The sequence below is a fragment of the Asparagus officinalis genome, unplaced genomic scaffold (assembly GCF_001876935.1).
Source record: "Asparagus officinalis unplaced genomic scaffold, Aspof.V1 AsparagusV1_Un837, whole genome shotgun sequence".
NCBI lineage: Eukaryota > Viridiplantae > Streptophyta > Magnoliopsida > Asparagales > Asparagaceae > Asparagus > Asparagus officinalis.
Window position 1 is genome coordinate 3,924 of NW_017973096.1, and position 26,664 is coordinate 30,587.

The following is a 26,664-nucleotide window of genomic DNA, read 5'->3' on the forward strand; positions in this document are numbered from 1 at the left end:
TATGAATAACCCTCTAAATTATAAATAACCTCCTAAAAATCCCCCTAAAAATATACAAACAATCCTTGAATGTTCCGAAAACTATAGATAGCTCCCTAATTTTTACAAATAATTCCACAAATTTTATAAATACGCCCCCCAAAAATTTTAGTAGTTTTTTGTATAGTGTTAGGCTTAGGGTTTGTTTGTAAAATTTTCTAAGGCCTATTTTGTAAAATTTTAGGTATTATTTATGGTTTTTAAAACTTTCAGGTGTTGTTTCTATATTGCTCCAAGGAGATTTGAAATTTATAGGGGGATTATTTATAATTTTCAAAAATGTCATGGAGCTATTTGAATTTTATGGGATTCCTTGTAGCTTTTGAAAATTTTTGGGAGGCTATTTGTAATGTTCAAAACTTGTATGGGTGTTGTTTGCAAATATTTTAGGGTGTTATTTGAAATTTCAAACATTTTGAAGTTGTTTATAAAATTTATGAGGTTCTCTTTATAAAATTTTAGGGGCCTATTCATAATTTTCCGAACTTTGGAGGGCTATTTGTATTTCTAGGAGCTTATTCATAATTTTCAAAACTTTTGGTTGGTTATAATATTTTTAGGGACTACTAATAGCTTTCGAAATTTTTTAGGGGCATCGTTTGTAATCTTCAAAATATTTAGAATGTTATTCATAACGTTTAAAAGTTACAACGGGTTGCATTGCAAAAAGATGAGATAAAAGGCAATCCTGTCAGCAAATAAAATTAAGAATAACAAAAATATTTTTGCCACATCAGCAATAGAAAAATAAATATTCTAAAAATGACCTAATTTAATGAGGAGAAGAACTTAAGATATCTCAGTTGATGATTTTCAGAGTTTAGGAACTAAAATGAAATTTGACTAATATGAGGGATTTATACCGAACTTTTGCAATCCTGTGAGGACGCGTTTGGTTGGTTTCTGAGGAGCTCGAAAGCTGCCATAGAAGTGACATCTGTAGCAGCTTTCGGGCTCTTTCTCATCCAAAAAAGATATCCAAACGCACCCTAAGTGCCATCTTTTAGGATTTTGTTTTTATTCATACTAATCTAATGACGTCATACGATGACGTAAAAACGTGACGTCATCACACCAAGTAGACATTTAAAATGTCCAAAATGAACTTTTTCGGGCTTTTTTTAAAATATAGAGATATTGAGATTAACAAAAGAAGAAAGAAAGGTGATCGATGGCTTGAACGCTGACAGCATTAGGATCGTGCTGGCAGTAGGTTGTAACTTCAGTACTCTTTTCAAAAATTGAGAATAATTAAGCCTCACAATCTGGTGAATATGATTAACTACTGAGTTTTAATTTAATCGTCAAGTTGCCATGTGCTTCGTATTGATATAAAGCAAAGTTATATCAAATTCTGTTCTGTCTGGATATAATTATCTTTTTTTTCCCTTTTTTTTTAAGGAATCTTGGTTTAGCGCGAACCTTGTGAATGTTGAGACCTGGCCCCTGGGCTCTCCTTTTTTACTGTCTAGACTCGTGTGAATCGCATAAGTATTGTAATGTCTAATAATTAGAAGTTGATGATAGCTACAATGGTGGATCTAGATTTGTTTGGGGGGGGTGGGGACAATTATTATCTATATATCTAATAATAAAAATATATTATTATTAAACTATTTGACATTGATTATTGAAAAATTAAATGGCATTTTACTTCCAAATGGTTTACTAATTTGCTATTAAATTATTCATGTTTTTTTTTTAGATACTTGGGGTTGCTATTAAATTTTAGGGGTGCAATTGCACCCATGAGCACCATTTAGATCCGCCCTTGGATATACATGTCAAGCATAGACACAGATTGACCATTGCCTTTCTGAGTCTAGACCTCAAACCCCAATCACTGAGCCACTTGCGGGAGGTTTGGATGTAATACTTTGTTAATTAAAAAAATGAAGGGAATTTTTCTCTTCTTGTTAACTTGATTCCATTGGCCATGTGATGAGGTTTCTATTAATGCTTCAAGTGGGGTTGCACACAATTAGAATAAGCTTGACCCTTGAACACCATTTTGAGACAAAGTTGAGATTGTTCAGGGCAAGTGATTAGAATTAAAGCCTCCATTATGTTAATTTGTTTATTAATGGCCACATGCAGGAGGAGTTGTTAAGGGAGGGGTTGTGCTCTAAGTAATCACTTAAGAAACATAAACTATTTCAGTTTTGTATTTTAATATTTAAAGCATTTGGAAGTCTAATTAGATTACCCCCCACAAACAAACCAGTTGGTGTATTTTTAGTTTGGAGTTTTCCCAAGTTAGACATTTACATATTCTATATTTTGATAATAGTCCTTCAAATCTTCACTTTTCAATTTACTTCCTAAAATCCTTTTATTTATTTAACTCGCGCCACTTATTCAAATTCCATCCAAATTCTGAACTTGCTCTAAGTTTAAAAACTAACTATATTAAATAAATTAACTTAATATATGATTGGTCCTGAGGATTCTTGCTAAGTAAGATAGAGAGAAGTCGTAGCAAGGAAAGATAGTGATAGGAGAAAAGAGAAGATGATCATTAAAATACGAGAGGGAGGAGTAAATGATCATTCCCTGTCATAATGGTTAATGGTTCAAATAGTTTAAATATAAAATAACGAAATGTGATCTAACATTGTAGTTAGAACTAGCTAGGCGATGTAATTTAAAACTAAAAGGATTTAAGGGTAGGGCTGTCCCGGGCCGGGCAAAACCGAAGCCCGGGCCCGGTTAGCCCGGGCCTGAGCGGGTCGGGCTCCGGGCCGGCCTGGTCTTTTTATTTTTTTTATTTTTAATTTTTTTAAATTTTTTTTAAAAATCTCCATAAATCATAAAATATACATAAAAATTACAGAAAATGACATAAATTTTTAACTAACTTGAAATGACATAACTTAAAAGTACAAAAAATTATAAAAATAAAAGATGATAAAAATAACTTCTTTGTTAATAATCAGTAAATCCTTTACAAGTATAAATTTATTTCAGAATTTGTCGCATCACAATAGATGAGTATATCCCAACTAAGTTGGCACCTACTCACCTATATCACTATCATTTGTAACTTTTTCTAAAATAATTTATTACAAATTTAAAGCTAAGAAATAAAAATTACAATTTGATGAATATTATCTAATCTTTATACCTATCTGATAGTCCCAACTCTTCAAATTTATCTTTAATTCCAGCCATCCGATCGATGTCTTACGTTCGCTTCTCATACCTCCACCAATATTGTAAGCACATCACCGCTTGTACAGTATACGGATCTAAGCATGTCATGTGATCGTCGATCAAACGTCCTGCTGTGCTGAAGGCGGATTCCGAAGCTACCGTCGAAACCTGCACTGTTAGTAAATCACGAACCATGGTGGAAAGTATAGGATATGAAACTGATCCATATTCTCTCCACCATTGTAAAATATCTAAAGCATTTTCTTAACATTTAACTAAGGAAGCAGATAAATATTCATCTATTTCAGAAACATCTAATGCTGATCCAAGTCCAGATCCACAAGTTAGTTCAGTTACCATTGCATACCTATCAAAACTTACACTTTTACCTCAGCCTGTGCTCGAAGGCGCCGAAGCTGTAGACTATTGTGTAACTATACCATGTCTACCTGCATACTCATCATATAATGTGTGAAAATAATTTCTAATAGCTAAATGATGAGAAGTAGAAGTAAGGATGGATCCATCATCTAAGTCTATAATCTGTCCATCATATAATGATTGTAACAAACTTCGAAGGTCAATATCCTTCAAACATGGATCAATAAGAATCCCCAAACCAAAAATATGAGGAGTAGACCTAAAATACTTATTAAATTTGCTTTCCATTTAAAAAATTATAGATCTAAAAGTATCATCCTTACGATATTTTAAAAAAACTTTTGAATATTTAAAATTTGTAAAGCAACTAAAGTAATTATTAGATAATAACAGCCAGATAAATAACATTATAGCATCATAAAAAACTTGTAACATCTCATTTAAATTACATATAATTATCCATTCATCTTCAGTTATTCCATAACTACTACCAGAACTAGAACTAGAAGCATAAAAATTTATAAAATTATTTATAATTTTTTTATATTCTATTACTACACTTAACAGGTGGATTTCCACTTATGGTCAAGATCTTTTGGAATTAGTCTCGGCTTATAATTTTTTCTTTTACAAAATTGTTTCCATCTTTTAATTCTCATTTCAGAAGCATTATCCATATTAGCAACAGTTCTAACATTTTCTATTATGGGTTTAATTTCAGAAAATGTACTTTGAACATTTAAATTTAAAATATGACAGATACATCTAATATAAAAAAATTTACCATGATATGGCAATGACAAAGTTGTTTTGATAAAACCAACAGCTACATTATTATTACTTGCATTATCTAGGGCTAGTTTCATAAGTTCTTCAATTATTAAATTTGCAACATTAATACCAGTATGTGACTCTTTAATTGTAATAAAAGAAACAACTCTTTTAAACATTTACCAATTTTCATCAATCCAGTGTGCTGCGATACATAAATAACTAGTTTGCACTCTAGATGTCCAAATATCAGAAGTTAAAGAAAATTTACAGTTTAAATTTTTAAAATAAGAAATTATTTTTACTTGTTCCTCCTGATAATATTTTAAAATGTCACGTTGACAGGTTGACGAGAAAATTTGGTAAATGCAGGATAAAAACCATCTCTAAACAAATCTTCAAATTCATCATCTTCTACTAATCTAAAAGAAAGGTTTTTAAGAACGATAAACCTGATTACACATTTCCTGGCTCGAGCAACGTCATAACTCCATCTACCGAGACTACCAGAGGAGGAGAATTGAGAAATCATAGATTGTCGGATATCATCTTGAAGATTCTGGCCTTTGTTGTGTTTTTCAATATGGCGTTTGAGGTGGTTGGTGTCGCTCTTATGATGAGCTTGGAAAATCTGGCCGCACAACGCACATTTAGCCTTCTGGGTGATGATCCTATCGTGTTCATCCTTGGTGACGTCTATCTTCTTAAAAAAAATCACACATCGGATCTCGGCCTTTTAGGAGCTCTTGGCGCAGATTCGTCGCCACCAGATTCAAGATTAACACCGGTAGGAGGAGTAGTTATTGTAGGAGGACTTATTTCTGGATCAATAGGAGATAGATTTTGCTCTTCATATTCAGATCCAGAAGCCATTTGATGAAAGTATTAGAAAATATAAGAGATTATAAGAGAGTATAATATTGTATAAGAGAGTATTAGAGAGAAGTAGAAGAGTTTTGATGTGAAGAGAAGAAGTAAAAACTCTCCTCTATTTAGGTGATCGTTGAGACCGGCCGTTTACCACAAACGATCACCTTCTGGTGACCGTTTCATCCGGGCCGGTCCCGGGCCCTGGCAGCCCGGCCCGGATCTCGTGCCCGCCCCGGCACTGTTCCGGGCCGGATCCGGGTCCGGACCGGTTTCTGAAAAACCTGACCGCTGTGCGGGCCTAGCCCGGGCATCCGGGAAAAACCTGGGTCGGGCTGGGTTCCGGCCGGCTGGCGCCGAGCCGGGCACGGGGCCGTGGGTTTTTGGAACAGCGCATATTTAGGGGTTTAGATTTTAAAAAAGTATGATTTAGCAGCCTCAATGAAATATTAAATATTTTAAGGCCTAATTTGAGAGGAACTCTTAGGGCTTGTTTGGATTGAGGGGAATGAGGGTGAAGGGAAGTTAGGGGAACCATTCACCTTGTTTGGAAACATTTAGGAGGTGAAGTTATTCACCCTAGTTCCCATTGGTTCACCCCCTAATAGTATAAAATTTGTTACCCTCCAAATTAGGGTGTAACCAAGGGGAAGGGAACTCCCTTCCCTTCCCTTCCCTTCCATTCTCTCACCTAGTTTCCCTTAACTTTCCTTAACTCCGTTGAAATCCAAACACACCCTTAGGGCCTGTTTGGATTCGTAGGGGGTGAAGGGAAGTTAAGGAAAACTGAGTGAAGGGAAGGGAATGGAAAGGAAGGGAAGGGAAGGGAATTCCCTTCCCCTTGGTTACACCCCAATTTGGGGGGTAACAATTTTTATACTATTAGGGGGTGAACGAAGGTGAATGGAGGTGAATTAACTTCACCTCCTAAGTGTTCCCAAACAAGGTGAATGGAGGTAAATGGTTCCCCTAACTTTCCTTCACCCTCATTCCCCTCAATCCAAACAAGCCCTTAAGTAAAATATCTGTAATTTAGCCGTCCATAGTATCGTTTAGATTCTCAAGCATTAAATTACGGAGCATCTTGCCGCGTGCTACAATTGGAGGGCAGCATCCACTTGTGGCAAGGCTTCATAATCCAAGATCTAGGCACTTTTTTATAAATATTTCAAATTTGGCTACCAATTAAATATCCCTCTATTAGGCACATGTTGGAAAAGATTAGTTAACATTAAAAATAAATAAGGGGGGGTTAGTCACCTAGAACTTTTTAAGTAGAACTGAGATAATTGGTAAAGTGGGATAATTTTTTGGCACTGGGATAATTTAGTGGAACAATGATGGATAATTGGTAAAGTGGAATAATTTGATAGGATAATTTGGTGGGATAATGATGGATAATATTATGAAGTTGCATAATTTGATAGGATAATTTGGTGGGCGTAATGGTTGGTATAAATTACTATTGTTAATAATTGTATATTAAAAATAATATAATATTGATAAGCAAATTCTAGTAATAACTATAAAATATAATGCAATAAAGCATCACTATTCATCTCAAATAATAAAAAAATTTACAAATAAATAGAAATCTAAATCCTTAGAGTGACTCGACTTCCATCATCCCACATGGCTTCTATCGTCCCACATGGCATCTGCCATAGAATTTCTCCAAGCTCCTACAGCTGCTCGTTGAGTCTGTAACTCATCTTCTTTATTGGAGTCATCGTCTGCATCAGCAACATTCGTGGAGCTTCTAGTGGAGGATCATAAATGTCGAAGTTCAAATCTCATAACATCATAAAGAAAGAAAAATAAGCATTTTTCAGCCATTAACCCTTTGGACCAATCTCATCATGATCGCTGAAACCAAATCAGAAAATAAATGAAATGTACATAGGAACCATCCATGGCCGCTAAACAGATGATCGAAAGATGAACTATAAATATCCTAATCAATTTACTGAGCCGATTTAATAATAATAGATATCACCATTAACCATTCAACATCTAATCATCAATGTGATCGCAAAGTTGTTTTCTAACTTATAAAAAAACATAAATAGCCCGCATAACTTTAGCATTAACCCACCAACACTATATTCTTAACTTAAACCACTGTTGTGGAGAGAAAACTTAGATCAAACAAACAATAATAAAGTAATTTAACTTCAAAAAGCTATCAATAAAGTAATACATCTTGAAGATAATAATAAAAGATCTAATCATCACAAAAACAAAGTAAAGACAGAAAAATAAACGGATGATTGACTTCATGGCAGAGAAATTTTCTAGGCGGAGAAACTAACCAAGAGGGAGGGAGGCGGCGTTTCACTTTTTTTCCCCAATTGTATTCTTTCCAATGTGTGGGATAATTTGAGAGAGGAGAACTTATGGTTATATATATAGGTAGTATAATTTGTGGGATAATTATGACCAATTATCCCAATTCTAATTCTAGTAGAATTCTACTTGACTAACACACCAAAAAACTAATACAGTTCTAGTTCTACAAAAGTTCTACTTGACTAACACTATAAAAAAATATCTAATTTCCTAGTTCTATGTGACTAACACCTTAAAAATTTATCCCATAAATTATCCTAGTTCCAGTTTTAAGTTCTAGATGACTAACCCCCCCTAAGAGAAGATGTCCTCTTGCGTAGGGCGCACATATTTGGGACTAATTATTCTTATAATTTGATTTTGTTAGATAGTCCTCCTTAGTGAAATCTTTTTGACACTTTCATGTCCGTCGAAATTTTGACACATTCTATGATCAGTGAAATTAGTGAGTCAATCTCAAAAGAGCAAAGCACGCCCAGGATTTCTTGTTGGCCACGCCTATTGAGGGATTGGGGCAGCGTATGACTCCGGGGGAGTATCAGGCCATTCTCAGGTACAGGTTGTTGGTTCCTTTGTTCGTGGAGGGGACAGTTTGCCCAGTATGTCGTAGAACGCAGATGGATGCTTTTGGAGAGCATGCCATCCATTGTCAGAAGCAGCCGGGGTTCAAGTACAGGCACGACTTAGTCAGAGATGTCTTGTATGATATCCTCCAAAGAGCAGAGATCCCATCAAAGAAGGAAGCGCCAGTCAACTTCCTCACTCCTCCTGGAGAAGCTAGATCTACTCTTAGGCCGGCAGACGTTCTTGTCTACAATTGGAGCGGGGGGAAGCATGCTTGTGTTGATCTCACAGGGGTGTCTCCGTTGGTGGGGTTTGGTAATGGAGAGTTCAAGGTTGGGCATACAGCGGATAGAGCAGCAGAGACAAAGGTGGACAAACATGATCAAGCTTGCAAGGACAACCACCACAGCTTCATCTCGTTCGCTTTCGATACGTTTGGTTTCCTTGCATCTGATGCGGTGGAGTTCCTAAGGAGGGTACAGAAATTCATGAATAAGAATGTGGCGACACCAGGGTCCGCTGAGTATGTGTTTCGTAAGTTGGGTTTTGCAATTCAGAAAGGATTAGCGGCGCAGCTTGTTGCCCGCTTGTCATCATCACATGTGTAATTGTTTATCGCATTAATATCATTTATAATTATTTTTGATCTCAAAACAAATAAAAGATAAAAATAATAGAGTTCATCTAGGAGATTTATTCGCTAAAATCAAAATACAAGAATAATACGTACTAAAAGTGGTTTATGTGTAATTAAACCAATTTTAAAAAGATAGTGAAAAGGAAATTGGAGTAGAGGGAGGAAGGCTTTTGGGGAGGGAGGGGGAGCTTTTGGACTAAAAATTGCTTAATTTGTTCAAATAACTCCTCCATCTTCCAACGTATTAACATTCTTTAAGGATTTATTTACATATTTTTCTGATTTTCAGGCTAGGAAAAAATATTCTGGAAAAAGCTTCGATCATTAACACCTAGTCTCGTTATATTATGCGACTGTACATGGTACATGAGGCATCGAACAAACTTAACATGGAGAAATGATACAAGTACTCAATTTGAAATTACTCCATTCATATAACAAAACACACTAGTCACTCAACATAGTCACACCAGATTTGTACTTCATTGAAATAGCTGGTGCAAACTTAACTACAGCATTTAAAATAAAACAATTCCGGGGTTGAAAGAAAAGAGAACAGGCAGTTGCAAGAGAAAAATTACCAGCACATTGTTCAATCGTCTCACTGTTATCATCCAAACTTCGTCCCAAATAAAAAAGGGCCACAACAGAATGCGCCTATGTTACCTTAGGTAAAACCCCTGCTGAGAATTCAGGCTTAAAAAACTTCAGCCTCAGAAATAACCGAACAAGATTCAAGGAAAAGCATCGTAGAGTCTCAAACTAAAAGAGAAACAGCGAAAAACATATTTACACCATACTGAGGTTCGACCATAGTTGACGATTCACTGCTATATTTACAAACCAAAACGCATCCAGATTCGTCAATAAGGTCAAATTAAACGTACTGGTGCTCATATTTACACCAAAAAGAGCACCTCCACTGCGTTAAAGTGCTAACCAGAATACCTACTATCCCTAACGTGAAAAGCAGCGCACCTCGCCTGCATCAAATTAGTTCTCTTCTTCACCATGGTGCGGCTAGTGCAGCGCTTAACTGCAGTGTTGCAGATCTACTAGCTTCTTCAGCTGCTTGGATATCTTTTTTTAAAGCAACAATCTCAGAATATTTCTTTTCATGTTCAAGAACCATAGATGCTCTTTTCTCCACAAGGCAGGCGAGCTTTTGTTGCCATTCTGATACTTCTTGATCAATTAAAAACATTAACAGATCATTCTTCTCTTTCTCCTCATGCAATTCTAGTAACTTGGCCTCCAGGGAATGCTTTTTGCCCTCTGATTGACTTCGCATTCCACTTATCTCTTTCAACTTTAGTAGGCGAGCACGCACTGGCTGAATATTGAACCCGTTTGACTCCAGGGTAACAAGGGCTCTCAATTTCTCCTCAAAATCATCCGTTGAATCAATTATTAAGCTCCTTATGTCAGTCACTAAACAGGCAAAGCTCTCCATCAGACCAATGGCCATTCCTTCACGTAGATCTTTTTCGTACTGCAGCAATGATTGGAAATGTGGATGTTGAGGAAACGTGTTAAAAATTTCTCTCGACTCGACTACCTCCCAAAGTTGAGACCTCTTCGTGAATGGCAATGGTGACCTTTCGGATGCTATCTCGCCATCCTTAGTAATATCCTCAGCAGATGACAGCCCAACTGAAGCAAGTTCATCATGTTCTGGAGCAATGTGTTCCTTGAAAATGGCTTTAACATTGATTTCTAGTCTGCTTCCATTCTCGCCAAGCTCATTGACACAATGTCCAACCTCTCCAATCCCGTTGTTAACAGTACTTGATATAAGTGATGATGGTGCATGCCCCATCTCAATGACAGACCTTGCAGATATTGACCCACATGGAGTAAGCACATTATGATCAGAGACACCATCTTCCCTTGAAAGAGATGACCCACTAGGGCTAGGATCACGAGGGACCCTATCGTCAATCTCATCAATGACATTCTCATTCTCAGACAGGAACCTGCTCGGACTAAACTCATTCTCATGATAAGTATTATCTTCCTCCATAGGTGATGGCTCCGTATGCGGGGGGTCAATTGAAGCAATCTCCATCTCAGCTACGTTGTTTGATACTGAGCCATTTGGAACAGAAGGATGGTCCTGGTGTCTTTCATCAACTCCAGCCTGAGCAAGTTTACTGCTATAATTCCTGTTTTCTGCATTTCTACTGAGGGACTGTGATTGTTGAACTACTGAGTTTTCTAGCGAACTGACATTTAGAATGTAAGACTCTGCCAGAGGCGTCGCAGGAGGAGTTTTCATGATGCCCGCTTGCATTTTGGGCAAAGAAAAAGCATCATTACCTGGTGAGTTTTCTGCACAAAAGGCAAAGGGTTACTTAAACTATTCATTATTTAGCAAGATAATTTTGAAGTCTTAATTAGTAATATACAATAGAGGATTTTTGTTCTCAAATAAATTTTCATGTTGTAGTGTAAACTGCTGTCTCATACATCAAGAGCAAGTATTTAATTGGATAGCTCAACCAAATCTCTCTAATCTTCACTTCCCACAACTTGTCCTATTATTCCGGTGTTTTAGATTGCAATACTACCAAAAAACTTTCACATGTATCACTTGTGAGATTAGATAGATCTAAGCATAATTTAACTGGCAACGAGAAACACTTACGAGTCATGAAATCATCCTTATGCTTTGGAGGTATGCTGCCATTATGTTTCTTCATCTCCTTTCTACGCTGTATAACATCCTTAAGAGAACAGAAGAAGAATTAGGCGTAAGAGAAAAGTTCATATCTTTGTTATACCGTGGGCAATATACATATTTAGTCATCAAAACATTTCAATAAGTGTTTTGGAAACAACTATATTCAGAACATTTCAAAAACATTTAATACATATCTAACCTTCAACACACGCACACACAAAAGACATAACTATATTTAAAAAGTAAAATGTTATACCCGGGGAAATATACATACTATACATTTTCAGTCATCAAAACAACAACAAGGAGTTAAAAGTGACTTACAACATCAGAAATCTCTGGCTGTCGTTTCCTTATAGCAAGTTTCTTTCTTCGCATCTTAGCATCTCTTGAGGTGCTAGGAATCTGTCTGCCATTATCTCTCTTAGCAGGTGGAACGAGGCTAACAGCTGCAAGCCCAACTACTGAACAGTAAAAGTTAGCTTCCACTGCTTGACGCACTGTTCTCTCCCCCAAGAAACTACAAGATTCCTTCCTTGTGATACTTGATTCATCAGTTCCATCCACACCAGATTTGTCCTGTCCATGGCAGAACTCTTTTGATAAGGGATTCGAGTGTGCGTTTGATCCCACTTTGTCATTTGGAAGCCTTGAAGCAGTGGAACATTTTACGACTGTTGGTGGGGTTTCCTTACTGGAATCCATCAATTTGCCATCTACTGACAGCAAGTTCTCTGCTGGTAATTTTTGTTTATTTGGGGTCTTGCTAGGTTTAAATGACTTGGCTTTGAAGCTTGAATCCCGAACATTTTTATCTTTCAAATTTACAACTCCAGATATATCAGAATTTTCACCGTTGCTACTTGAAGTTAGCAATGGAGTAGGAAGGCTAGATTGTTTAGCAGCTCGGGATCTCTGTTTTCTGGTAACTGAAATGGCATCATTTACCAACTTTTCATGCTCTCCCAGTAAGTACTTCGATTTCTTGCAATCCTCCTTAAATTTCTTGCCAGGTTGAAAAAATTCTACCCCGTCTTCAAGACTGGCCCCTGTTGGATGATTATCATTCAAATTTGCAACATAAGATCCATCAACAATTCCATCGCTAGTGCTTCTAAATACCGGTACTGGAATAGAAAGATTACCACTCTTACCCTGAGAAATTTCATCTACCAAATCCAAGTGTTTAGACACTGAATTTTCCTCTGATATTTTGCTAGCTTGGGACAACTCAATAACACCTTGGCTTGGCCTATATGCCCTTTTCTGCTGTGAACCTAAGAAACTTGATTTGGTAACAGCATCAGAACCATCATCACCAGACATCAAATCTGAACTCGGATGAATGAAACTTTTGCTAGCACTAAATTTCTTTCCACGAACAGCTGGATTGCCCTGGAATGACTATCATTTCAACATAACTGCAAAAATTATACACATAGAAACTAACGAAAGAGGTGCTAACAGTGTTAGCAATATTGACAAATGATTACGCAGATCCAACCTTCAAGTTCAAAGGACACATTCTATGTGCTATACGCCTATACCCATGCCTATTTAAATGGTTAACAAAATGATCCAGGTCTTTTTTTCCCTTTCTGTAAAGCACATAGCAGTACTGCCTTTTGGTGAGAAGACTGACAGAGGTACATAACTACCAGTTTCCATGAACCCCCGCTAGCCATACAAAGAAAAATGCACTTTAGAACTTGTGTAGTTCAAAATTCACATTTTACAAGCTATCCACCAGTTTCTTTGATAGATTTACTTCTTCTGTGTTCTGTCATTATTGAAAAACTTAACAGTGAAATGTCCCCATCAACCACCTTATGCTAAAGTTTTACGTAGCATACTAGCATGGCGTAGAAACCACATCATAGCAGAAACATACGTTCAAAAATAATTATAACCATACAGTCGTATAAAAAAGCAATATAAGGAAAGAAAGATATCAAAGAACTGGAGGATAGCTTGCAAAATGTGAGCTTTGAACTTTATAGGTTCTGAAGTGTATTTTCTTTGAATGGTTAGTCATTAGTGTGTGTTCCTTAATGAAAACTGGTCCGTAGTGTAGTGGAATAAGGGTTGTTAATGTTGTCTGCAATATCATCATCCTCACCTAAGTTGTTTCCATCGAAATAAGGTGGGCTGCAGAGTGCAGACCCATCAAGCAAGTTCCACAAGAAGTTTTTTAAGTTTCATTAACATAAATCAGTACAGGATATCAAGCTCCCAATTGGTTCTAATCTCTCATATAACTGGCTAATGAAAGCTATAAATAAGAGAGAAGTTAGCCAGAAATATTGTATGACAATTGACAGGTATAACATTACAAAAGCCTTTATCCCAATTTGTTGGGGTTGGCTAAATGAGCAAATTAGCTGGCCTTGAAGAACAGGTCAACAAACTTCATTTTGTGGTTAAAAGTAGACAAACAATTAACAAACATGAGAATCAACATACAAATGCCAGAATGGATAATAACACTTAAAAAGCAGTGAGAACTGATAGGAGCACTTCAAAACCTGAGAAGTGTGTACCCAGCGGTACTTTTCCCAAACACAGCAAGGTCTTAATAAAATGTGATCAAATACCATCTCATTGTCCTGATGTTTGTACTTAACAGTATATCGCTGCCCAGGAAGAATTTTGCAAACCACCCCAGCAAACCAGCCATTCTTATCAAATCCCTCAACCTCATCCAGCACATTGAAACTAGTGCAGTCTGATATGGGTGGACATGGCCTAATATACTGTATATCAACAATCTCCTTTAGTTCTGTAAGGTTGTTGCTATATAGGTTTTCATACTGCACTAAGAAATTTGTCTTCCCTAGAACCTTCAAAATAGTTCCAACAAACCAAGCTGCCCCAAAGTTCTCTCTATCACCGCTTATTTCCACCTGTGTGCCCTGAGCAAATATCGCTGGCACTCCTTCCTGCAAAAGGAAATTAGAAATTATACACCAGTCCATAGGCAAGAATCATGAAGAATGATTCATAATGCATAGAGTATATCTAGACATCAATGGTCAAGGATAGGGTACAACCATGATATTGTTAATATTCGAAAAGATGGATAGCGTACGAGTAGATAAGCATGTGATAGAAATGATATAACAAATCTACACACACTTTTTACTAATGTTGAATTTTAATTGTTGAATGAAAGAACAATTAAGCGAGGGTTGTTCTCTTTACCACTGATTCTAAAGCTAGCTTGTCAAATCAATTCAAATACCATAGAAAGCAGTGGTGAAAAAAACCCCAGCTTGTAAAGTAGATTTAGTATGCGAAAAACTACAAACAGTACACAAAAAACACAAGAGGAAGTCCCTAAAGTTATGGTTAAAAATGGCACAGGGCTTGGAATCACAAGATACAGCTAGTATAAGAAAATGTAACCATCATCAGCAATAATATCAAGCCTTCTTCTAAAGTTATCATGGTATTATAGCCATTTTCTCCCTCCTAAAGGCCTCTTTTCTTTTTTCCTCAATCTCGAGGCCGCCGAGAGGGTTCCGGCACAAACTTCATCTTTGTGCTTCCCCTTAGCAGCTTTGACACCGGCTCCAACCTTTGCGACGTCAACCCTCTCCCGATGGCTCAAGTCCCTCGAAACCTACAACGTCCCACTTCACACTCCACCTCCGCCGCCTACAACCCCATCACCACTGACCGTCGGCAACACTTCTCATCTCACCTGCTGACATTACCCCCACCCCAACAACCAAATGCCATCACATTCTCTCATCACCGATCAACACCACCTGCAAGCCTATCCCCACACACTCACCACTCCAATCGGGCAGCAACTACACCAACACTTCATCTACATGAAACTATTTCGGTAAATGCTTCAGAGAAGAAAGCTGCAGATGCTCCACCTCAACTCCCCTCAACAAATCACAATTTTCTCCACTACCTGCAAGCTAAGCCCTCTCCTCTGCAAGCAAACCCTTGCCAACTCCGATAGACTCCCTTCGCTGCTATGTCCCCTCTACGATCGCCAACTGTTCAATGAAATGTCTCAAAGATCGAGCAGCTAACAATGAAGGCCGTCAAAGAGCTACTTCCACCTGTATAACAAATTGGCTACCGTAGACACTGCATCACCACATCGTTGAAAACACCCGCTGACACCAACCTATAGCTCGCGAGATCCACCTTCACTCACCAACACCCAACTCTTTCTCCATGATGCTCGCGAATTGTTTGGTGAAATTCATCAATCACTGCAGCCTTCGCTCACAAATACTGCCTTCACTCCCTCTTCTACTCCATTGCCAATGGCAACAATCATAACCGTCGTCATCTTTAATGGTCGCTTAATGCCCATTGATGATGCTACACTAAGGCGTTCGATGGAATGCCTGAGATATCTCTCACAGCGATGCTGACGCCATCAACTATATGCAGCTATAACACCTTGCGTCCTCTGTTCACGCCCTCAACAGACAACCTCCACCTTGCATCCTCTGTTCACGCCTTCAACGGACAGCCTCCACCTCGCATCCTCTGTCCACGCCCTCAATGGACAGCCTCCACCTCGCCGCCTACAACTCCAGACAATATGCTCCAATTCAATCACTTCTCGCCAAGCCACGCCAACAACCATCTATGAAAATTGGTGCATCTTATCCAAACTCTCGTTCTCGACCCACCATGAATTTGACCAGCATGTTAAATATAGTACTATATATTCTCTTGATTTCATATCTTTTATATTATGTAGCATATAATCATGTATCAGGAAGGATATCATTTCCTCATTTTCTCCTTTATTTTCTACCTTTACAGGGACTCTGCATATTTAGTCTCCAGCAAGTATAAGTATACATAACCATCATCATCAATAATAACAAGCCTTCTTCTAAAGTTATCCGATGTAATGAAATAGACTTTCACATTCTAACCAAAACTACAACAGACTAATCATCTCCAAAAAAAACCCTTCAAAGATAAAAAGTAGGAACGTAATAACTAGGAAATAGCAAATTTCACAAACAACTGAAAAAAGAATTAACACAAAAAAAAATTTATTTGAAATTTAAGTATAACATACCTATCATCAAAAAAGAGAAGTGCAATAATTCATCACAAAAGAAAATTTGACATAACCCCACTAAAGCTTGGATCATTATGATATGTCACCAAAAACTTATAAAAATGTCAGATAACACCAAATATTTTAGGGGGTTATGTGAAATTGAAAATTTTAACACAAAGAAATTAACACGAAAATCAAGTATATACTTATACCTACACTCAAAAAGAAAGAGAGATGCAATAATTCAAATTACAGAAGGAAAACTTGAGTAAACTTTGAAACTCACTATAGTTAAGTAAAAGGCCATAATCACAAACTAAAAGTAACATGCAGTTCAAACCAAATCAACATTGTAAAAACCTTATAAAAAAGGCATCAGACCCTAAATTCTATCCTATTTTAGGCCCCCCAAATCTTTATATTTTTAATCCATTTAGTTATTTAAATAGAACCCTAATACTTGTAATTACACCCCACAAATCTACTAATTTCTTCTAAACAAGACCCCCATTTCAACAAATATGAAGATTTTGGGGTGTAATTTTGATTAAAAGAAATTGAAGATTTGGGAAGAGATCACCTGATCATCACCATCTTCAAAAGGAATCCACTGCCCCTTCACCCACTCCATCCTCCTCCTGATCTCCCCAGCCCTAAACTGAAACTCCTCCCTCGACATCGGAAAACAAACAGAATACAACCTCGACAAGTCCCCTCTCCCGTCGATCATCGGCAACTTCGTCACCACTCCCTTCCACCATCCTTCATTATGGAACCCTCCACGCCACTGGTGGAGCCCGAAAACGGCGCGGGGTCCGCGGCGGCGCCGCGGCGGATCATCGAGAAGGGAACCTTCTCTTCGAGAGGCTGAGAAGAAGCGTCGTCGAGGAGTGAGGAGTAGACGACGATGTGAGAGCTTGCTTGGGTTTTGTGATCGTGGCCTCGAAACCACGCGCCCTTGAACCGATGTCGTTGGATCGCACTTCGACTCGCGGACCCACGGGGAACGACGGCGGTGGCGCTCCGCCGGAGACGCCGCGGCTGGACATTGGGATTTAGGGTTAGGGTTTTGAAGGGGGGGAGAGAAAGATCAGAAAGGTGCAGCTTTTTTGGCGGGAGAGTTGAGGAGAGAGAGGGAAAAAGACAGCCGAGGGCAGGAAAGGGTCTCGGAAATCGGAGAGACTGGGAGTCTGGATACCGCAAGGTGAGGTTACCGTTACACGTGATTTTTCTATTTGGAAAAAGGGCTTTTCTATAGCGCGGGCATAAGAAGCATTAAGTACTGGACAACTACTCACATTATCTTGGAGAAACGAGCGACAAATTTTCATAACCAACCCTTTTCATGATTTAATTGCCAAAAACGACCTGTTTCTGTTTTATTTAGAGAAACCGATCTGGTTTCAGCACTGTCGCTGAAACCAGGTCGGTTTTTAAAAAAAACTTTACGAAACTTCACGGGAGTTGAACTCCCGTGAAGTTTTTTCTCATAACAAAACTTCACGGGAGTTGAACTCCCGTGGAAAAAAAATTTCAAAAACCGACCCAGTTTCAACCAACTGGGTCGGTTTTTATAAATAAAATAGAAACGGGTCGTTTTTTGCAATTAAATCATGAAATGGATCGGTTTTGAAAATTTGTCCGAGAAATGAGTCTCTTCACTGAAATAAACTTTGTTTCCTAGTAGTTTTTAGTAAATTAAATTAATGACGTTTGGGTGTTTCACAGTAATTTTTTGATTAATGACGTTTGAGTGTTTCATAGTAATTTTTTGTTCTTTTTCCGTAACTAAGGAACTACACTATGTGATGAGTTGTTGCTGTTGTTGTTTTTTTCCTTAGCATTGATTTTTCTTTTTTAGAAAATAAAATATTATTAATATGATAAGTAGTTGTTGATGGTTAGATTGTTTAAAAAATGGCTTTTGGTTTAGAGAATAAATTAATTTTAGAGAATAAGTTGTTACAGCACATAATTAGAATCATCATTTTTTTTGGTGGGGGGTGGGGGGTGGGGGGATCAAAATCTTTAAATGTTACACATCTATTTATGATAATGGAGGTAGATGAAGAACATCTAATGCTGCTTAATATTATAAGAAAAACCCAATTAGACTCACAAATCTCCATATTTGTTGGAAAGGAGTTTATTTAAAACAAATAATGGATTTGGTGCCTAATTTAAGTTGGGTTAATTGAGAATAGACCCTCATAATTGTTGGGAATTTCAGTCTCCCCGCCTACCACGATATGCGCAACTCGGAAGCCAACCACAATCAATAAGATAGAACAACCACAATCAATAAAAAGAACACTGATATTTACGTGGTTCGGTCGACCAACTTCGACCTACGTCCACGGGGCAACAATACGAGAAACTCACTATGTATCAGGGAGAACTACAAGAGGAACCACTCAACTCTCGTCTCTCAATCTCTCAACCTCACATACATAATTAACTCTCGCATTCTCTCCAAAGCCCACTCCTTGTAATCTTTTGCACAAATAAAGACTACGAAACCCTCTCTCTCTCTCATCTACTACATCTCTACTTTTTCTTCATGGTTTTTCCTCCACCAATAGAAGAATATATAGGAAAACCAAAACCCTATCCCTAGCCTAACTTCCTAATTAGAATAGGATTCAAACTCCTAATCATGATAAAACCCAAACTCCTAATCATGATAGAACTCAAACTCCTAATCATGATAGAACTCTAACCCTATCTAATTTTCATGAAGTTGCACAAAGAATCAAAGACAAAATCCCAACAATCTTCACCTTGGATTTGATTCCCAAACTCCCTTAAAGATATATCATCGTCGTCTTGAAACTTTGTCTCTCCCGCTAGAGTCTTCTATTTCTTTCGCACTTCAAATCAGAACACCTGCACTCCCAAGTGGATGCCTTCATGATCCTCACTATCTTCTGCTTCGCCGTGACGCCTCTACCTCTCTTGTTGTCCTTGTGCTCCACCTGCATCGCTCGTCTCAAATCATATTAGTGCACCTCTCCTACTCCACACTACGAGTCGGATGCCTCTATCTCCTCCATCACTTGACTTGGACTGAATATGAACGCTCACCATCTTCAAGTCCAACGTCACCAACTTCATCTCTATGTGTGTCACTCGATCGTGCCCGCTTGCAAGCTCCACCTAATCTGGCACTGTCCTCCTCAAGTATACACACCAACCAACTCTTGCTCCTTATCTACCGTCAGATTTGTCTTGCCGTTAAATAGCGGAATATCAAACTTCGGACCCGAAGAAGTTATCATTCTCTAATCAAAATTCAAATCAGTCACCGTAGAGTTTGAATTTGATGAAACTGATGCCAAAAACGAACTTAGCACGTCGAAAAAACCTAGGAACGACTCCTGGATCACCAAAATCCGCCTCCAAATGCTCAATCGACTAACAAATCAATCTGGACCGTCGGATCCCCACGTGAACAGTACCCATCGCGACACAGTGTTCTGCTAAAGTAATCTTTCCCTTTTTTTTCTTTTTTTTCTTTTCATCTTGATTCTTGTAACGCCGATTTTCAATCTTGCACGACGTCGTTTTCTATCTTGCGAACTCGCTCCCGGATCCATCACCATCTCTCTGATACCACTTGTTAGGAATTTCAGTCTCCCCGCCTACCACGATATGCGCAACTCGGAAGTCAACCCCAATCAATAAGATAGAACAACCACAATCAAGAAAAAGAACATCGAGATTTACGTGGTTCGGTCGACCAACTTCGACCTACGTCCACGGGGTAACAATATGAGAAATTCATTATGTATTAGGGAGAACTACGAGAGGAACCACTCAACTCTCGTCTCTCAATCTCTTAACCTCACATACATAATCAACTCTCACATTCTCTCCAAAGCCCACTCATTGTAATCTTTTGCACAAATAAAGACTACGAAACCCTCTCTCTCTCATCTACTACATCTCTACTTTTTCTTCATGGTTTTTCCTCCATAAAGACTACGAAACCCTCTCTCTCTCATCTACTACATCTCTACTTTTTCTTCATGGTTTTTCCTCCACCAATAGAAGAATATATACTACATCTCTACTTTTTCTTCATGGTTTTTCCTCCACCAATAGAAGAATATATATAGGAAAACCAAAACTCTATCCCTAGCCTAACTTCCTAATTAGAATAGGATTCAAACTCCTAATCATGATAGAACTCAAACTCCTAATCATGATAGAACCCAAACTACTAATCATGATAGAACTCTAACCCTATCTAATTCTCATGAAGTTACACAAAGAATCAAAGATAAAATCCCAACAATTATATCACCCAATTGCAACTAGACCCCCTGTAATTCTGTTTGTGGCAAATAGACCCTCTATAGTATTGACCCTATCATAAATACATCACCTTAATGAACTTTTTGGCTCCTTTAAAAAGCAATTGACAGCCTGCCCTCATGATTAAAACTACAGGGATCTATACGCATCGTTAGAATGATCTTAATAGTGAAAACTATGAATATTCACAAAAATGCAACTGCAAATGATCTAGTCTTAATTGAGTGATACTACAAAGACATATTAGCAATTAGCCCTTTAAAATATGAATAGACACGGATATGAATATATGATGCATACTCTGCCGAATATTGGGATGTAATGTGACAAAAATACTTACTAATTGAAGATCCAACGTGGCAGAAGGTGAGCGGAGGTACGCTGCGACTGTCAACCTTTAATATCAGGTAGGAAAGCGTATAATCTTCTGCAAGTTATTTTTTTTCCAATTATACAGTAATTTTATTATGGAATTGACGATAATATAAATATTTTCAATTTTCAATTTTCACTTCACTATCCTACAAACCAAACATAAAATTACAAATACGAACATTTGGGAACTCCTTGCATTAATTTCTATCATTGTCTTCAATCCAAAATACAAATCCTACTCGGTTACCAGATTACGGATAAAACATTGCTGCGTTGTTTCTGCATTTACATGTATTTATTACTAAAGATGGCTTAGAGCATCTCCAACAGCTTCCCCATCTTCTTGAAATACTCAAATTTGGGGAATATAGAGCTTTTTTTTGGTCCAACAGATTCCCCATCCTATTCTCCAAAATAGGGAAGAGGAGAAAAAATAGGGAGCCTTCCCCAAATCTGCAGCATTCTCCAAATTTTTGGGGAGAGCTTTATTGTTGTAATAAATGCGATTTTTCAAAATGGGAAAGCTGTTGGAGTTGGAGCAAAAATAATTTGGAGAATATGACTTTTGTTTTTTCATATTGGAGAAAATTTTGGGGAAGCTGTTGGAGATGCTCTTATGCATGTTATAAGTGGGTTCGTATTCATTTGTTTTCATCTTTTCTTTGTGTTACTTTTTTTAATGAAGATTCCGCTAGAGGAACTGTGCGGCTGGTTGATTGTCAGGGGTGCAAACGGATCGGTTACTGTTCGAATACAACACTTGTTATATTCGATCTCCTCTTTCTAAAATGAAAAAAAAAAAAAGACTACGGTTGTGAATAGGAATTGGATATTATTATATCTTGGAAATTACTAAATCTAATGGAGTCTCGAGAGGCGGCCACGTGTACCCATCAGTTGGTCGTCTCCCGAAGCATCCGCAATCGCGACCAGGATGATGAACTAGCAAACCTGCCTCACGAACCGGACTTGAGACGAAAGGCATGACCGACCTGTTGGTGTTGACGAACCGTGAAACTTCTCAACACCACTTTAAGTTCTTGTTCTTAATGACAAAAAATTAAAGATAATTACATAAAGAATAGACACAAGGATTTACGTGGAAAACCCAAACGGAAAAAAACCACGGGTTGAGCTCAGAGCTCGGAGGATACTTCACTATATGGAATCAACAAAATGGGTACAAGGCACACACGACACACCATACATCGCCGACTTCCACACAACCCTCAATCACGCTCTTTGTCTATTAACTCAACACTCGAGATCTCTACAACACAAGAGACTCTCCTTCACTCTAACTCTCTATACGTTCAAGAGAACAAGTGGAAAACTTAGATTACCCTTGGATTGCCTTTTTTCCCCTCTCCGCAATGAGAGCATGCCTTTTTATAGGTCTTGATTAACCTTTTCATCTTTCAAAATGCTTGGGAATACACAAATCTGTTCAGATTCGAGTATGCTACTTTGACTGACCATAACTCCATCCATACTCCTCAGATTCCTGTGATTCAAAGCTTGAAGTAAACTATGCATGTACCTCTACAACTTTCATGTAGAGTTCCGAGCCAAATAATTACTGCACCATGCCTGAAAAGATCATGAAAAATTATATCTGCATGCAGAAAACTGCAGCAATAAATTTAGTTAGAAATTGAGCCAACTCCAACAATCTTCACCTTGGCAAGACATCTGACACCACTCAAAATTGTAAGCTGTATTTTTAGAGCATTAGTCTTTGGAATACGAGTTTCCGGAATGTCAATCTTCATCTGTATCACGAACACTTGACTTCGGAACATGGATCTTCGGAATCTAAGAAGTTAAACTTTGGAACTTCAGAACTTCAGAGCAAGTCCTGCTCTGGCTTCAGCTGCTTCACCTTGATGAGCATCAACTCATCTCCCCGCACCTTTGTGTAGGATCTGAAATAGATACACTAGAATACTAGAGGGGGGTTGAATAGTATTCTTTTTAAAATTTATGCAAAGTAGATAATAAATTGCAATAAAAAATAGCAACAATCTCAGAAAATCACAATCATAAACAAGAGATTTTATACCGGTTCTACCAATCTGGTGTACATCTAGGCCCCAAGCAAATACCGCTTGAGATTTCCACTATAATTTTGAACCAAGTACAAAATTAAAGCCAAACCTGACCAATTTGCAAGTCCCTACAAATTACAACACCAATTGACAACACCTTGCCAATTTCACACTAATCTCTAGACCAAGAAATCAACCTCTCTCAAATTGAGAGAACTTTCCTTGAATCAATGTACAAATCTCCTATAAGCCTTGATAAGTTTGTGATGTGCAACAGTGACTTATAGACTCTTTTGTTCTCTAAATTCTTTTCAAAATATTGTATAAATGAAGATGAACAACTTTTGTTTCGGAATTTTGTTTTTCTCAATACTCAAGTGAAAATCTGATTTTTATTCACTTGAGTTTCATAAAAATTCAATCTTATTTATATTTTTTCGTATTTTAAAATTCTGAACCTCTAACCTATTTATTGTTGACCATATAGTTTTGATGAGAGATTAGTTGTCTCTAGGAATGGTATTCTGCAACCCTTATTTGTGCTAGAAGGTCGGTGTGCAAGTTGTGTCGACAGGTCTCCACTAAGGTAGATTGTGTCATACCTGTTGGACATCACAGAGCCATGTTTCGAAACCTTTTGATGAAGGCGTTGACGGACTCACTCTTTTTCTGCTTAGTAGCGAGAAGGGTATGGATGAAAACTTCTGTATCCTCTTCAAAAAATCTTGATAGGAAGAGTCTCTCTAGATCCGGTCTTTATTTTATGTGTTATTATTTTTAGGACTATATTTTCCTTGATTTGACTTATATATTATTCGATTGTATTAATTTTGCATTATTTATTACATATTTATGTATCACTTACAGTGTTGTATTGTATGTTTTTATTTGTTTATAAATCTATTTTATCTTTTATAGTTCATGTTTTATGTATTATACATTTTATTTATGTATATTACACTGATTGTATTTATATGATTTTTGACTTTTATACAATATACTACTATGTCTAAATTGATTTTATATAGTGATGATTATTATTGTTGTATCTTGTTTATATTTATGAATATTACTAATACTTCTAATTTATCATATTGTTTGTTGAATATATAATTATGTTCTTCTTATTATATTTTATATAATATGTTTATTTTGAATCACGTGGTTACTCTTATGTTTATTTTATCATATAATATTTTGTGACTCTTTCCATCAAAATTTATTTTTGTTAGCATGATTAGTACCATAATTATTCAGACTTTTATATGCTTATTATTATGTATTTGTTTTTATTTTTAACGCTTATTATACATAATGATTATATTTGTTATGCACATCATATGTTTCTGAATCTTGTTTATCCCTTTTGATTTATATCTTTTATTTTTATACTTTGATTTTATTTGTGTTTCTTTGAACCTAATATGATTTGGTATTATTTACTTTGTGTTATATAATTGTTTGTATGCTAAATATTTTATTGCTGTATCGCTTTTATTCGCTATGATTAATTATGATTTGCATGTGTGTGTTGTGGCTAATATATGTGTTGGACCATGTGTTCCTATCTATGTTATCTTCTTAATGTTATTTAATTGTGATTATGTATATTCGTGGATACATTATTATAATTCTTCATTGTCCTTCTGCCTGCCATCGGTCTGGTGTTCATTGTCTTATATCTTGCTGCTTTTCTAGAATATATGTTCATTTATATCTATGTTATTTTCTTAATGTGTATCCTTCATATTGAGTCCCATTATGTATATTCTGGTATACATTATATAATCTTCATCTGTCCTTCTGCACTCTCCTGAGTGGCTTCTGTTGTTCTTGTCTCCGTATATCTTGTGCTTTCGTAGCTAACTATGTGTCATTTCTTATGTTTAGGCTATCATTTGGTGAGTCAATATTTTTATCATTATCATTGTGTCTGCTAATATGTACTGTATATCTATAATTGTATTATTAACTGCTAGCCTCGTCTTATATATCACGTATAAAGTTCAGTTCAACTTACTAGATTTCATTTTATTCTAGCATTCCAATTACATGTATCATCATTGTTATTAATTATCAATTTTCATCTTTTTAGTTTTGGCTTGATGTGTCATGGTTACTTATTTTCTAATACACGTGTGTGATTAATTCATCTCTTGATACTTACTTATATATATTTTGTTCCTTGTCAAGTTTTTCTTTCATTTTTTCTATCATAATAATTAGTACCAATTAGTCATAATGCAATATTTACATAAAGTGTGTGTTTTCGTAAGTTATTCGTGAGATACGTCTATAATTATTGCTGTTTTTGTTTTTGATGTGATATACTACATATAATTCATTTTATATGTTGTTGTGTCATATCACCTTGACCTTCCATGTTATTATCTGTCTTGTGTGTTTTGTATGATCATATCTTTTTTAGTTTAATGTCCCAATACCTCTATAATATTCCACTTGCATTGTGCTGCCTTATTTTTACATAATTTTATTATTTGGAAACGATAACATGCTCACGACCCTATTTTCCCGTTTCCCTGGGTATTCTGTGAACCTTGGTTTCTTTGGTGCATCATAGTTAATGTACTTTGTAAGATTCGAGGACCGGGAATTTGGCTTTAGGGGGTAAGATTACATGACCGTAAATTTTAATACAGGCTCCCTAAATTTAATTTTATTATACTGCTACTTTAAATAGTTAAAATTTATTTTTCTAAAAGAGTAGTTTTTATTTTTCCAAATTTTCTCTAGAATTTTCTACGATTTAAAAATACGGTATTATTGTTATTGATATTTTACTTAATTATACAACCTTAATTGTTTTGGTGAATTTTAATCTAATATAGTTAATTTAGCATTCAACACTTGCATATAGTGTTAGTGTTATTATTATTTTGACCCATAAATTTTTAATATTATTTTTGAATTAAATTTTATGATATTGGTTTAATTTATTTAGAAGTGAGTGCTAGTTTTCACATGTTGTTTTTCCTCCCACCGGTGTTCACTCTGTATCTCTCCCCAATTCACGCAAATCCCTCTGCCTCGTGTTTTCCCCCAGCCCTCAACCCACGTCCTCCTAACCACCCCATCACGCACTGTCTCCCTCATTAATTCCTTCCGCCGTTTTTACTCTCTCTCCAATCGCTCTCAATCTATCTTTTTCTCTATCTCACACTCAACCAATCTCTCACTCTGCTCTCCCATTCCCCAAGAAAAAGCAAACTCTCTCTCTCTCTCTCTCTCATTTTCTCTCTCCATCTCTCTCCAGCTCATCATCTCTTCCTCACCCTCTCTCTCCTCTTTTAAAACCCAAGAAAACCCCCACGAAAACCAACTCCCCTCTTCTTCCTCTCTCCTTCTCTCTCGTTCACGGAAGCCACCCGCACCGCCGCCAGCGACCTCAGACCCCCGCTCCGGCCTCCGA

General features: G+C 37.0%; 1 protein-coding gene across 2 annotated transcripts; it reads right to left on the reverse strand.

The window, feature by feature from the left end:
* Window positions 1-9,301: 9,301 nt before the first annotated feature.
* LOC109828205 (DUF724 domain-containing protein 3-like) lies at window positions 9,302-17,659 on the reverse strand. 2 transcript variants are annotated; one of them, XM_020395236.1, is made up of 6 exons: window positions 17,075-17,659; window positions 13,970-14,383; window positions 12,599-12,848; window positions 11,769-12,493; window positions 11,409-11,487; window positions 9,302-11,092 (listed from the first exon to the last, which is right to left on the reverse strand). In XM_020395236.1, exons 1-6 carry the CDS (start codon window positions 17,222-17,224, stop codon window positions 9,768-9,770), a joined length of 2,943 nt encoding a protein of 980 aa, XP_020250825.1. In that variant the 5' UTR covers window positions 17,225-17,659; the 3' UTR covers window positions 9,302-9,767. The 2 variants fall into 2 exon arrangements, with proteins under 2 accessions (XP_020250825.1, XP_020250826.1); XM_020395237.1 differs by having other exon boundaries at window positions 12,599-12,839; window positions 17,075-17,658.
* Between the last annotated feature and the right edge of the window lie 9,005 nt (window positions 17,660-26,664).

Coding starts and splice junctions, on each gene's coding strand:
- LOC109828205 (XM_020395236.1), bottom strand. CDS start 17,224: ATGATCGACGGGAGAGGGGACTTGTCGAGGTTGTATTCTGTTTGTTTT. Junction 11,488..11,768: donor AGCCAGAGATTTCTGATGTT/GTAAGTCACTTT, acceptor TGTTCTCTTAAG/GATGTTATACAGCGTAGAAA. Junction 11,093..11,408: donor TAAGGATGATTTCATGACTC/GTAAGTGTTTCT, acceptor CCTTTTGTGCAG/AAAACTCACCAGGTAATGAT.